We start from the raw sequence: 15,774 nt of genomic DNA on the forward strand, positions 1-15,774 counted from the left end.
CGTCTCCTGGCCCTGTTTGCTTTATCTACTGACCAGATCCAAATCCAATAGCCCAGGTCTCTGACGCTGCCCCCGGGGGTTAAGGACACGATTTCCCCTCTTTGATTTTCTAATAAAAAGCCAGCATTCCTAGGAGACGCCACTTAACCTTTAGGGAGATGGATAATCAAGCAGCCCTTATCGATCGCTTTGTTTACTGACCCTGCTCCCATCGAACAGGAGTTTGGACAAAGTGCTGCTTTTTGTTCTGAGAGTTTGTAGAGATTTGCCTTGTTCCCCCAAGTAGACTAGATTGCCCCTCTTTCTTCAATACCGTATTCAGGTTATAACGTGGTGAGTAGAAGTGGAAAGTGAAGAATTACAACTACTGTAGTTCTAGAACTTCAGTACATTCTTTCCTGGTATTCAGTCACAGTACTTTTATTTGTACTGGGGTTTATTGGCACTTTCCATAAATAGAGCTCCATTTATGTCCCATTACATTTTTGAAAGCAATAAAGTGGCTGCTGTTTTTTTATTTCTGTAAAAAGTGAAAGGATCTGTATTTTGACGTATAATAAAATGATTAAAATTAGCATTTAAATGACCCTCAAAAACATAAAAAGTTCTGTACTGACCTTTAAAATGGTGATTTGGGACTGTCCCACCTCACTGACATTAAACTTCTCTATGGACTATATTGATTCAAATCTTCCAGTCAGACCATAATTACAATTTTATCTAATTTCCAAGCAATTTAATGTTAAAATAATGATTATTGCCTATTAATTTTTTAATTTAACCAAAAAATGTTATTTTAAGTGGTACCACATTTAATGCACAACACTGTTACCCAAACCTGTAAAAAAACAGAACATTCTAGTTAAAACGATAAATACAGGAATCATCCTGTTTTCTGCGGAATGACCAGACAAGAAAGTATTCTCGTTCTGTTTTCTCAATTTATGCAAAAACCTAATTTGGCTTCATGAGCAAAGCTTGATCATTCAACCCTGTTACCAAAATTATAGTTAGAAAAAAAAAGAATATGTATGCATGGTTATAAGTAGTTAGCATGCAACATGTGCAGGTTTTAATCATTAAATTTAGTAGATTATGTAGCCAGAAGTGTTCATTTGAAAATGAGAGTCATTATTTAAAATTACTAATACAAGAAAAAAAGCACTTTTTTGGTTACTTTTTTGTGGATTGGTTCACATCTGTCACTTTGTTTACATCTCAACGACTGAATTACACAGATATAAAAAAAAATATTTAAAAAAGGAATTAACCAGGAAACATAGGCATTAGGCCTGAGTGATAAAATCTGCTGAATTGTCTTTATTACCTGAACACCATCCAGTACTTGCGAATGTAATGAGAAATCTCCACCCTGGCCTGACATTTTGGCTAATACTTTTCTGAGAGAAAAAAACTCTGAAGACCTTGAGGTTAAATATATAGGAAATATAGAAAACTTTGTATTTTTATCATTTATTTGAAAAGTTCAAAAAGCATTTTATAAATAAATGTCATGCTTGCTAATCTTGCTAATACATAAAATGACAATTCAATAACCAATTCATTTGACACAGGCTTTCAAATGCCATATGTATCTCCCTAAAAATGGTAACAGGGTTGCAAAAAATGCTGTACATGCCAGAAAACATAGCTCATATATCTGATTTGACAGCCTGGGGTGAGAAAATAAAAAGATTTTCTGAAAGTAAGCACTTACTGTAATTAATAATTGTCAAAAAATGGCAAAGGAAAAAGTACATTTTAAAAGAGTTTTGAGGCATAAAAATAAACTCTCTTCATGAAAAAGTGCCTTTTCCTGGAGTTTTTTACTAATAAAGTATTCAACTTAGCTATATCATTAATGACGGAGAGTAAGAAAAGTCTGCTTTTCACAGCCGAGGCAGCCTGAGGAAGCAATTAGCTGGCTTGCTAACTTATCTTAGCTAAATAGCTAGCGTGTCCTTTTACTAATTTCTTGTTATTTTGTAGTTTTACAAGAACAAGCACAACAGCTCAATATTAGACTCAAAACTGTGTTATATGTTCCACTCTGAATGCCTGTTAGCTAATTTTGCTAAAGTAAGCTAATGTTGATGGAAAGCTAATGAGTTAGCTTAGGTAGCTCGCCCAGTGAACCTACAAGTACTGAATCTTATTCTTTAGGGCAAACATTCACTAAAAGTAATGACTCAATAACTTAATCACTGCCACTGGATATACTTTATTACCACTTTCCCTTGTATTTCAGTGAGTTGTCACTGCAGGAACAGTAGGTAGGCGTTTTCAGGTCTCTTTCCACCATCTGAGGATAAATTGGTTCTAATTTGAACAATTACGTATAAATAAATGTGCCAATAGAGCAAAGTTGCTCACTTTTCAGTGTCTTGCCAGTTCAGGATGACTTTGGCATCATTAAGGTGGAAGCTTACCCGACCTAAAGAACTCATTACGGGTCAACAGTTTCTCTGAACCCTAATTAGCCACTGGGGAGGGTTTGGAACAAAAGGCAAAGTGTCCATGCTTGCTGAGACTGGAGTCTGCCCAATTTTCTTCTCTCTTCTGCATTTTTCTGTCTTCTGTTAAGGTGACTTTGCTGTCTTTAAAGGGGAATTCCACCAATTCTTCAGAATTTCTGCATTATTAAATGGTTAAGATGCAAACAAAGTCATTCAGAGTGGTTTGATGTGAAATGCTCTGCTCCAGAGAAGCTTACAGAGTCAGAATTGTTCACAGTGGTGGTGATAGGAACCAGACGTCCAGAGCATTTAATGCATCTTAAAGTGAACATGAGCAAATGCACTTATATGCATTATTAATACAGTCTTATGTGTTGAGATTTTGTTTGAGATTTTGGTGAATTGGTGTTTTTGTGCAAAACAGATTTTAATATATATTCATGGTGGAGAGGTACAGATAGGGAGGCACAGTAGTCCCCAAAGAAAACTTATTTTTTTCAGATTTACCACAGTTTTACCATTACCAGCATAGAAAAACTGATAAGACTTGTGTAGCTTCACTGATTGTTTTTGATAGTATGTAAAATGGCTATATTTGTGATACAGATATTACAAGCCCTGGTTCCTATCACCACCACTGTAAAGAAAATCTGAGTCAGTAAGTTTCTCTACAATGAACCATTTTACATCAATCCACGCTTAATTACTTTGTTTACATCTCAACAATTGAACTACTCAGAAAGAAAAAAAGGAATTACCCAGGATTCATAGGCATTAGACCTGTTCTCGGAGGGATAAAATCTGCCGAATGTTCTTTATTACCTCGAGAGCGCTGCTGCGTTTCGCAACACCATCCAATACTTGCGAATGTAATGACAAATCTTCACCCCAGCCTGACATTTTGGCTAATACTTTTCTGTTGAAATATGGTTTAACTGAACAAGTTGTTGACATTAGCTGTCTGGCGCTGGATTTCCTTTCACTATTTATCCTTTGCTTTATTAGACCGTGACTGAGATTTTTATACTTTATGAGTAAAAGCAAAGAAAGGGCAAAGAAAGAAAGACCTCACTAAAACAATACAGACAACGTAATACCAACGACGTAGCATTATATATAAAAGGCAACTTAATTAACAGTGAATAAGTCGGCCTCAACACTTGCACCACCAACAAACATTTTCCACTGTGGAAGAGAAAAAGCTGAGACATAAAAGAACTCATGCAGAGAAGGAAGCACCTCATATGTCAGTATGAATCAAATCTGATGTTGTTACATTGGCAATCTGCTGGTTCTATTGTGGTTTTCCACTGCTGCCTTTGCAGTAGCTTATCGATGCGGAACAATAGATCCACAAAAGCCTCGAGACTTTATACTCCTCGTTCAAACTGAAGCTTTGCCAGCTCTGAAGGTTGTACCGTTTAGCTCTGAAGGCTGTTCTTGGCTTGATTATCTATTAACTTTGTTTTGCAAGTCCTCTTACAGAAGCCAAATGAGGACGCGAGTTGCTGTCTGTCAGACTCACTTGCAGCAGAAGCACTGCTATTTAAATGCTAATACGATAAGGAGGGCAAAATGTCCTTTATACTTACTCCCTGCGCGATGGGCGGCCACCAGAGAAGATCAAATAAATCTTAGGGCTTTAATTTTACTGTTAGTCATCAAGTGGACTGTGTGGTCAGTCACAATTTTAAGGCCACAGAGACGCCACATAACCAATCGATTGCTGAAGGCGTTGAAAATCTAGTCCTGGCCTGGTGGTCTGCTTGATATATTTACAGCCAGCGAAGACTCCACCTCATAATTTCATCTGGATTTCATCTGACATCACATTTTAAATGGTTGTTGTTCTATTTAATTGATCAACGTACCAGTTTTATCCTATGTTGTTAAAGTTTGTAAACCTGCATTATTGACAATTTTAATCTGATACTGAGAAAAAACAAATGAAACTCTGTTGTAGCTCATTTTCAATGAGCACTATAAGGTATCAGTAAAGGCTATCTAGCAATTATGCCAATGTGGGTCCAATGTGGGGCCACTGTGGGCTAAAAATTGGACCCACTGTGAGCTGCCTGTAGTGAGGCAGTGGTCAGTCATGAAACCAGGGACATATGTGGGCCCTAAAGTTAGAGCCACATGGTGGAAGCACATCCGAAACCGTGATAAGCTGTGCCAGCATGAGGCCCTAACATGGGGCCCCACACTTGCCCCTGGTTTTACAACAGATTGGGGCCCCATTGTGGGCAGCCTACATTAAACCCTCACATTTGGGTTTTGTGTGGACTGCCAGAATGGGGCCCTAACATGGGGCTTCACACATGCTTCTGGCTTCACAATAGATCAGGGCCCCTCTATGGGAAGCCCACACTAAGCCCTTGCATCAGGGCTTAATGTGGGCTGCCACCAAGGGCCCTTACATGGGAGCCTGCATGTCTCCCTGGTTTCACAACTGACCGAGGTCCCATTTCGGAAAGCCCACACTTAGCCCTTATATTGTCATAACTTACAAATCATATGACCATAACTGACAAGGCTAACTAGCTATGCTAAGGCTCCATCCTGTATGTAGGAGTGCGATACCTTGTTTTGGCAAAGTTTTTGGTTCCATCATTTGTTTTTATTTAAAATGATTACTGAATATTTGTTTGAACACATTGTCACTGATGCAAAGCAACACTCATATAAAACACCAAAAGCTGCTGTGTTGCTCCCCCTTGTGGAGAATCTTCAACCTGCTAAACATGAGTGTGTGAGTTACAAGCCACACCCATGAGGTGCTTCATATCTAAAAATGTAATATAAAAACGTGCTCATCCTGGCTAAAAAGTGATTTCCTAAGCTGATTTATGCTGGTCTGGGTGTGGGTTTAACTGGGCACCCAGCATGTGCATCATACCAGCCTTCAAAACACAACATGTTCTGGTTTTGGTGGTGATCAGTACAGCATCGTCCACACATATGCTAATGAGAACATGGTACAGGCATCAATATGCCCACTTGCACATACTAGTCAACTACCGTTCTAGACCTTGACATAATTGCAAAGTTTGCATTTAAGTAGATAACAAGATATACATTTCTGGATAAATTTAAAAAGATTCTACAAAAGCTAGAGAGAACTTTGCAGAAGATGTGTGACCTCTGTCTTTCATGGATATCAGTAATCCGTGATCCATATTTGCTCACATTTACCTGTGAAGATCAGGGATTTAGTGGTTTGCAGAAGAAAGATCTAAGCTCTGCTCCACTGAGTGTCATGAATATGCAGGACGTACCTGTGAGTTTTCTCAGCCCCTCAAAATAGTGTTTCTTGCACGAATGTAGCGTCTTCACATGTACCTCCACGGAGAAAAGTGTTCAGAATGTGATGAAGTCTGGCTCAGGGAGATGAAAATGTCACAAGTCTACTTTCTCATGCAAATATTAAAGAGAAAGCCTTGGTTTAATGAAGGGAGACATTAAAATGATGCTAACTAGTTCTGCATTAGCATCACAGCCAGGAGTGCATTTACATGCACTTAACAGTCCAATCACTGGCGGATTTTGGCAGTTATCTGATTATTTAAGTGGTCATTTAAGCAGCGTAATCTGATTTCTTAGATCAGATTTAGGACCATTGAAATCTGATTAAGAAATCTGATAAAGGGAACTGGAATTTAGCTCAGTGATGTGTTTTATCAGCACACGTATACCCTTACTCTGATTTCTTTCTTTTTTCTCTGTATGGACATATGTAAAAACAGAACGCCGTCCCAGAAACAGCAAGCAGCATTTATCACAGCACAGCAAGAAGACAACAAAACACATTTAGAGCGATGCTAAAACCAACTACATGCTTGATGAAATGTTGTATTTAAGAATTTAAGACATGTTTACGTCACGCCTTCTTCTTTAGGTTTATTGGCCGGTTGCAAAGCAGAAATCCAATTACTACCTGATTCATGTAGACCCAGAGGTTTCCCATTATCTGATTACCCAAGTGCATGTAAACACGTTAAATGGATTACTGGCAAAAATCAGATTTTCTGCAGTTATCAGATTGTTAAACGCACTTAATCTTATACTAACTGTCATTCATTAGTCCAGTTCACTTTAGATTCAGTTTCCTGTGGTATTTAGTCATGTTTACTGGCATGTATCTCCCATTCCAGCAGGCACAGGGTATTTTCTGAGCTTCACTGCTGACACTGCTAAGTCTGACTGTTGACAGAGCTGCTTGTCCATATTGTTCTTCTTAGCATTGCTATGTTACATCCTCTTGAAACCTGCTTTTCAACCCCTTAGATAACCTCACAGCATCTCACCCATGTCAAACAAAAAAGGCACAAAAAATGAAATAATAGAAGGAAGTGAACCTGATCAAAACGCAACGCTTTTTGCTTTGATTAAGTTACAGGCAGGGTCCCCTTGTCCGTCCTTGCTGAAAGATTCCAGAAAATGCGGTTTTAATCTCGGAGCGCTGGCTCCCAAGGACAGCTCCTGACGCACCTCAGACTGCTCTGCCTCCAAAGCTGGCTTTGACGGATGGCACAGCAGTGCCAAAATGATAGGCTATTATTTTACTTTGCATTGGATAAATGGAAACGCTAGCTGCTAGCTGTCCGCTGAAAGCCTCGCCGAGAAGGGCTTGAGGAGGGCTCAGCTTGAGTTTTTTTGTCATGTTGTGATTTTATAAAAATGTCCTGTTTTCAGGAGAACTGCACCAATTACGCCATTAAAAACTGCCTAGGCAGTTCAGTTGGTAACATAGTGTACAACTGCTGTTCATAAGTGAAATGGGGGGAGGCTGAGGTGAATGTGGAAATAATAATAAGATATTAAGAACATTTTTCAGGGGTGCTAACGAGTGCTGAACAATTTAGTTCCGCCGATAGGGCTGCACTCCAATCAAATAGGGTGTCAAGTCCAAGTAGTTATGGTAGTCATTGCTTATAGTCAGTTATTTGTGAGCTTTCCTAACATGGTGTGTAAAGTGTAGATGTGCAAACTGTGATGCAGGTTAATTTCTAGTGTTTATGGTAGCTGTAGTCCATCAGGTAATACAGAAGAGAGAACAATACAAAGTACAACGTCTCACAGTTTGCACATTACCCAAAAGTTGTTTAGTCTGGGGCTATAGTGTCATATTAAAAGCCGGCAACAATTTGATTTAAGAGTTTCGCCAGCTGAAATGCGTTTCTGGATATGGAAGCAGCCCCTGCTGTCTTTTCTTTAGCCTATATGTTGCAGGGGTGGGAATCATCAAAGGTCCCACGATACGATGATATCATCATGCTTAAGTTTGGATACAATATTACTGTGATTTTAAAAATATTGTTATATGCTGCGTACTGCGATAACATGTATTGCCATTTTTTACCTTTTCTCAACTGCAAATTTTGTCCCCAAAGGAAAGCTTTGTCAAGATATGTTTTATCTAATGAGACAAAGTTTTCAGTCTGTTCATCTCACTTCAGTCATTTTTATTGCAGCAATATAGGATTGTCAAGCAGACTAACACTTTCATAAGAAACTTAATTTATATAATAAAATTTTGTTATACTATGCTGTATCACTTTTTTCCCTCACCCCTAATACGCTAAATTATGAATATTATCATACAAACATTTACCCTGGTTTAGATTTATACTTTTTAAACAATTTTATATCATTTTATCTCTAACTTGTGCTATAACACTTGCAACTTTTACAGCACCAGTGCTTAATGCTCAAAAAGTTTACAGCCTTGCCTTGGCACTCCCCTAGCGCTGCATGTCATGTTGACTTTTTTTGAGATTATACAGTAGGTTAATGGCCTGATCTTTCTACATGCAAACGACCATCTTTCCCACATACATGCTTTTCTTTTAACGTCATGCCTTACGCTTCCGTTTAACTGCAGCACCGCTATTTAACTCTGTGCTTGAGGGCATCGCTTTTTTTGCAGGTATTTGTTTCAACCATGCGCCAGCAAACTTGACGTGTCTAATGAGCTTCGGCTGAGCCAAGAATAATTCCTAATTAGTCAAATAAGATGTTTGTGTTATTTTACCAAAACAAACAAGGCAACCTGGAGAGTATAGCTGACAGCTGAATAATAATAATAACTGTGGGACAATTTTGACTCAAAGTCTCTCTCTCTCTCTCTCTCTCTCTCTCTCTCTCTTTCTCTCTCTCTCCTCAGACCAGCCGTATTCATGGTCCCCCATCCAGTACTTCGATGAAGACAGCTACCCCTCCCCTCCCAGGAATATGAAAGGTCTATCAGGCGGCCGTCCCCAGCTGACCATCACACCCGGACACACCTGCGGCCTGACGGACTGTGACCACTCCCTGGACCACCTGCAGCATGGCATTTCGGACTCCCGCTCGTCTTACCTGCTTAGCCCCACGGACAGCTGCCCTATGGACCACCACCGCTGCTCGCCGCGGAGCTCCATCCACTCCGAGTGCATGGTGATGCCCGTCTCCATGGCTTCCGACCACGTCTCCAGCAGCACCTTCCCAAGGATGCACTACAGCTCACATCACGAGAGTTCACGGGAGGACGGTTCCACTGTTCACAGTGGCGGAGGAGGTGGAGGAGGAGGAGGAGGAGGAGGAGGAGGTGGAGGTATCGGTGCAGGTAGGAGCAATAAGAGAACATAGTATCATTATCATTACACTGTATGTCTGAACCTCTGAAGGCACCAGTGGTCCTTTGAAATCAAGGGTATTAATAGGGAGTTTGTCCCCGTTTGCTGCAGTAACCGTTTCTACTCTTTTGGAAAGGCTTTAAACTAGATGTTGGAACATTGCTGTGAGGGTTTGATTGCAGTCAGCCTCAAGAGCTTTAGTGATTAGTTCTGATTCACTCCAACTCATCCCAAATGTACTGGATAGAGCTCGATCACTCCAAAGTACGCAGATCCACTACTGAACATTTTTGCCTTCTCCTGTAAAGTTACCATTCTGACATACTTCTCTTTTTTTGGACCACAACAACAATTATCTTATTGACCAAGAATGCAATGTGGACATCATTTTGAACTGAATTATTCATTTTGTGAATCGTTACACCCCTAGTGAAAAGTATTTTGATATTATACTTATCGCTTGTTCCTTAGGTGGAGGCTCCGGGAAGATGAACCGAATTCCGGCCAACCTCCTGGACCAGTTTGAAAAGCAGCTTCCCATCCACCGAGATGGCTTCCACACGCTGCAGTACCAACGCACTTCCACCACCACCACCACCAGCGAGCAGCGCAACGAAAGTCCCGGGCGCATCCGGCACCTGGTGCACTCCGTGCAGAAGCTCTTCACCAAGTCCCACTCCCTGGAGGGCTCGTCCAAGATGAACGGCACCAAGGGCGACTCGCGCTCGGACGCCGGCCACCACCACCACGGGCACCACCACGGCCATCACAAACACAGCAAGAGGAGCAAGAGCAAGGAGCGCAAGGGCGACTCCAAGCACCGCTCAGGGATCGCCGGCTGGTGGAGCTCTGACGACAACCTGGACAGCGACAGCACCTACCGGACTCCCAGCGTCATGAGCCGCCACCACGTGGACCACATAAGCCACTGCTACCCGGACTCGGTCCAGAGCCACTTTGGAGACCTTTCGCTTAAGACCTCAAAGAGCAACAACGACGTCAAGTGCTCGGCTTGTGAGGGAATGGGTATGGCTCCCGAGGGCAAGTTCATGAAGCGGAGCTCTTGGTCCACGCTGACTGTTAGCCAGGCTAAAGAGGCTTACCGCAAGTCCTCGCTCAACCTGGAGAAACCCATGATGCCTCAAGACCTCAAGTCCTCCATGAGGCCTTGTCATTATCTGCAGGTCAGTCTCACCATGGGGTTGAAATTGAGATTCTTCTGCTTGTTTTTGTGAAGCTCTGATGCTGTTATGCAGTTCACTGCTTTTAAATGGAAGGGTCACTGCAAAAGGTGTGTGTCGAGATGGAAGGATAAAACATGGGATTGAGACCTTTGGGTTGTAATATTGGAGAAAATGACATTATGGGGATGAGTCCCATACCACTAATGTACGTTTACCATTTGGTGTCGGGCTCTGGTGTCCCAAAAGCATCGAGTGGCGAGCTTAAGGTCACAATACTTTGCAGAAACCAAACCAAGATTGGTTATAATGTAGCAATTTACCAGTCCAGCTGTTGCTGAAAGCCTTTCTGATTGTGTACGTGTTCCTGATGATGGAGTGCAAAGCCTGACACGCTTTCCTGTAGAGTGGTAAAGCGGTGCCTCGGTTGAGAGCAGATTTATTAGCTCTGCCAGCAGGACCAGAGGATTGGATACCCTGCAGAGTTGTGCTAACATTCAGAAATATTGCTAACCGTGAGTCATATTGATTAGCATGGATTGCTTGGTAGTAAAACACGCTAATGTATCACCGTTATCAGCTTTCGTTATTCAATGGACTGCTCTTTAGATAAATACCTTGAAGTACAGTAAGGTGTATGACTGTTAAAACTATTCTATTCTTTGTAGCACTGCTAGATTGTTAGTATCTGCCAAAGAGCTAGCCTGTTAAATCTGCTGCTAACAGATGCTCTTCAGTCTTCAAGGTCTGCTCATAAATAGCTCTGACTCACCCAAAAAGGCTTAGGTGGCATTCAGAAAGGATGACCACTCAGTAGGGGCAATCATCAGTGGCATCACCAGGGGAGAGAAGGGCTAAGAGGTAGGAAAGGCCCAGATTAATGTAGAAATCACTCTTTGGCAGCCATAAACTCTGTCCGGGAGATCCTGGCCCGTTCCGGCTGAGTCAGCCGAAAGCTCCACAGGCTCATGACCTGCGGTTATTTGGTGTCCAGCATGGGCAGTATTAGGGATTAAACATGTTCAATAAATCTTAAGTGTATCAGAAAGCTGAGTAGGGACACTAGGGGTAACTGTTAAGTAGCAGGCTTTGGTGGTGAGGGTTTAAGAGTCAGAATGAAGGCAGTTTTGTTAAAGGGGAATTCCACTGTTTGAGAAAAACAGCATAAGAATTGTTTACAGTGGTGGTGACAGGAACCAGATGTCCAAAGATTTAATGCCTCTGAAAGATACTTCACAGATAGTTATTATGTGAAATGGTTATGAATATCCTGCCTGATGTATGACACATTGTTTTCAGAATAGTTTTGAGAAGGTTAAATCCATTCTTGGTGGAGAGGTACATGCATATGTGTTATGAGACAAAACAGGCATATTTTTCTTCAGATTTACTACTATTTTATATTGTTTACATAATCACAACAGATTCTCATCTCTCACCGAATTTATACTGGCTCTGACTATCTGTGCTTCCTTGTGCTGCTTTTATCAATCCAATGGGAAACAACCGTTTATCTAGCTAAATGCTAGTAGCAATCAGTTGTCACCTGTGAGCACCAATGAGCCTTTCAGAGCAAAATAACCATGAAATATTCCTGCTATTGCATTTTTGTTGTTCCTGAATTTAGTTCGAAGCTGTTAGTAGGAAGTAAACAAGATGGTACTCCACTTTATGTGTCGTGAGAGTCACGCTTCCAGGTTTTCCTCCCTTGCCGAACAAGCTCCAGGACTCCATTTCCCAGAATCCCAATCCTCATGACATCACCCCTTCCACCAATCACAGGCCTCTGCTTTGTTCTCAGTCACCTGACTACTACTTCAACACACCTGTATCCGTTTGCCTTAGACTTTAAAAGGATCCTGGTTTGCTCTCCTCTTTGTGAGGTATTGCCACTCTACTGGTTTACTGAGCGGGTCTCTTCTGATTTCCTGACCTGTGTGCTGAACCCATTGCCTGTTTTTGACTGTTACTCTTCTGGTTGCCTGTGTTTTTCTATTTTCTCGTTTTTTGACTTTTGCCTGTCTTTGGATACTGTTTTTGGATTTGCCTTGACTCTGTTCTCTCATTAAACCAACTTACGTTTTTAAGATTTCTGTGCTTGTTAAGCGTTACAGTGAGCTTGTTTTTGTTACAGACACATTGCGGTAAATGCGATTGGTCGTTTTGCATGTCAGTCAAACAGCCTTTTCCTGTCACTGCTTACTAGGCTGTATTTTGACACGGCCTCATGCTGCATTTATGTGTTGAAGTTGAAAAACTGCTGTTCCATGCCTCAAAGTGGTACGCGACCAACGGCAGCATCATTGGCAAAAATGCCTTCAGCAGTGTCTATTGTGTATTTAAGGTGGAAAAAGTCTGGAGCATGTTCTGTACTCTTCATTTTTGCTGTATAATTGGTTCCCCTGGACTTAATGAGATATTTGGCATCCATGACTCCCAAAAAAATGAACATCCAGTTTATTCCACTATCGTGATCAGCGGAGCAGTTAACACTTGACGGAACGTTCCACTGGCTTCTGTGGTACGTTGCTGCCGGTCGCAAAATTTTCCGTCACTGCTCCATTGAAAACAATGGAATCTCTGGTCTGCCATTGACCTATGGAGTCAGATTCATCACATTTGAATTTCAGTGCAAAATATGATTTTAATATTGTTTTGAATGTATATCATACCATCTGAAACTGAAATTGAATTTTAAGGTTTGTAAGAGAAAAATATTAGATGTGAAACTGAATTTGAAGTTTGATGATGTACAAAGGAAATTCCTTTTTCTATAACTTTCAAAATATCACTTTCAAAATAACATCCATGGATCTTTCAGGCAAAATCAGTCAAATCATCCTTCAGATTCATGGAGAATGTGTTGTATTTGGTTCTATATGGAACCTTTTTTGAAAATGGTTCTATATAGCACCAAAAAGGTTCTGCTCTTGTTACAATGTCAAGCTTGTAACATTAGAAGAACACTTTTTGGTGCTATAAAGAACCATTTTCAAAAAGGTTCCATATAGAACCATATACAACATGTTGATCTAAAGAACGGTAAAGAATGGTTCTATATATTATTCAGGGTTCTAAATAGAACCATTCCCTTTACTAAAGAACCTTAGAATAACCATGTATTTTAAGAGTTTACCTACACTCACTACCAAATAGGTTGCAATTACTGATGGTAGCCCATCTGTTGCTGCAGTTTATCGTCACCCCCCAACCCCACCCCATCCATCAATGGAAAGGGACCACCGCAGGACCTCCACAGACCAGATATTTGTATACAGACCAACATGTAAACGCAGCATTGTGCAGCTTGCAGTGGAACTTCATTCTGATCCACCTGTTCAATGTATTTTGTCCTCCGCTGCATTGGTATTTGTAACCATAAAGCTGCACAAATTCCAATGACACTCTAATTAATATCACATCGTAGGCCACCTATTAGCTGCATTCATCCTGGACTAATGAGTGACGGAGCAATAGGCACTTATGAAAATGACTGGGTAGTAGTTGTCAGTTCAATCAAGACTGAGGTGTGTCAGCTCATAATTGCTTGACTAACACTTCAGATGAACACATCGAGTTAAGTGGGAAAGGGCTTTATGTCTTGATGACCTGTGATTGTGATCCTATGTGGGATGGAAAAGGAGAAAGGGGTGGGTAAATCCACAGGATGACGCTCTTGTTTTTTTTTAGTTAATTCATCTCTTTTTTCATTCACTAATGCAGAGTAAGCACCAGTCACCTGTGTCAGTCCGTCGTCATTAGACACCAATTAGCTCAGGTTTGTGTTTATCAACCGTGTCAGATAGGATTAATTACCGGCACGTGCCACCACGACCTGCACCATCTGATGGCCCATGACTCTGATGCATCTCTGTGTCGTGGTTGAACCGGCTCCTTCGGCCGCGACAAACACGAGGCCCTAAAAATAGCTCAGCCCATCTATCCGGCTGCTGCTGTTTTTGGCAGCTGTTATCAATGCGGACCTCTGTGACGCACACGCTCGGGGCGATTTATGCCCCTTCGCTCTGAACGAAAGGTGGAATCATCCATCGGGGGGCCGGGGGAGGCTAGAGCAGCGGCTCAGGAAGTGGTAGGGCAGAGCAGAGAAGGAAATAAAGGAGCTATTTCTGAGGAGTCTCTTCATCAGTAAGGTCAGCCGAGCGAGGGAGACGGAATCGTTAGCCAGGGATGTGGTTGGGAGCAGGATCGATGCTAAAAAGTTTTACCTGTTTGCTTTTTGTCTAGTTGTATTGCCTCCACTTTTTTTTCCGGCCCTCGGCGGACGTGGGTTGTCAAATTGCTCAGCACAGATGGTTGAGTTTGTACAACAGTCGCTCTTTTTTTCGGCTTCTTCACATGATTAGCTCTAGCATTCGTGATACAGCGGTGGATTGTAAAATGTCAGATGCCAGACGAAGCCTAGATGGCGTTTCATCAATTTGGTGCTCAAAACGGCATTTAAACAAAGGAGCATGAATGGTGTTCATGATTTGGTTCATGCTAGCATTAGCCGTCCCTTTGTATTCGCTGCACATTTCATGCCGTTGGCTAACGTTCATCTGCGTGTAAACAGATCAGTGTTGTTCCTGCTTGAAGACCCACTCGATGAGAGTAGATACCCTGGGTCAGGGTCAGACCTTCTCTTGGAAACTGTGTCACCTGAAGTGCTTGCATTTGCTCAATTGGAAGCCCAGTCTGGCCGAACAACCCAGACAATGTGCTTCATTAACCAAGCAAATCCAAGTCTATGTGCTGTTTTCACTTCAGTAATTCTGTGCACAGGACATTCAATGGCCCAGTGTTATTTCTTATTTTTACCTCTTCCTCTTATAGCAACCTCACTGCTGGTCTTTAGTTAAATTTAGGGCATCATATGTTTTGAAAGGGGGGGGTGATAATTTGTCCATCACTAATTCTTTGGTGATGTGAGCAGCTCTCCGCCAGCTTCTCATTTTAATTTACCTGTTCCACCTTAAATGGAGCAGCAGTTACATTCTGACGCTTCAGGCGTTGGTACTGCTGGACTATTTAAGGTGGAACGGGAAATTTAGCCAGCTAGTTATTGAGACATTAGTATACTATTAGTGATATGTTATGCTTGTTATGAAGAAAAGGACTATGACACATTGAAAAGACATTAAACTAAGATAATACAATGGTTATCGTAATTTTTAACAGTGAAAATAAACATATTTGTGGGTTTCACTTTTTTCTCATAACACTCCGTTTGGAGTGTGCCTCGGAAAAAACTCTATTTAGAGGGCCATGTAGCCTCTCAACAAAATCGGGACACTCTACCCCTAGACGTGAACACGCAAAACGGAGGGCTAAGGGCCAAGTGTTAGGGGCGAGGAGTGAAATGGGGATTGGACCAATGAATCTCAAGGAAAGCCCAGGTCTGTCCCATTCGGTCTAGGGGTGCTACACCAGACTTGCACTGCAACAACTGAACATTTTGAACATTAATGCAAACATATAATGTTTAATTTACAGTATTACATCTGTTCTGCTTAATTTACA

General features: G+C 41.5%; 1 protein-coding gene across 1 annotated transcript in view; it reads left to right on the forward strand.

Annotated features, from left to right (window-relative positions):
- Positions 1-15,774, forward strand: part of dlgap2a (discs, large (Drosophila) homolog-associated protein 2a) — a 404,743-nt gene that overhangs the window by 276,067 nt on the left and 112,902 nt on the right. The window contains exons 7-9 of the mRNA XM_036593314.1: positions 5,889-5,899; positions 8,623-9,003; positions 9,551-10,257. Of these exons, the coding sequence (XP_036449207.1) occupies positions 5,889-5,899; positions 8,623-9,003; positions 9,551-10,257 (1,099 nt within the window). The remainder of the gene's footprint in view (positions 1-5,888; positions 5,900-8,622; positions 9,004-9,550; positions 10,258-15,774) is intronic.

The sequence above is a fragment of the Colossoma macropomum genome, unplaced genomic scaffold (genome assembly GCF_904425465.1).
Source record: "Colossoma macropomum unplaced genomic scaffold, Colossoma_macropomum, whole genome shotgun sequence".
NCBI lineage: Eukaryota > Metazoa > Chordata > Actinopteri > Characiformes > Serrasalmidae > Colossoma > Colossoma macropomum.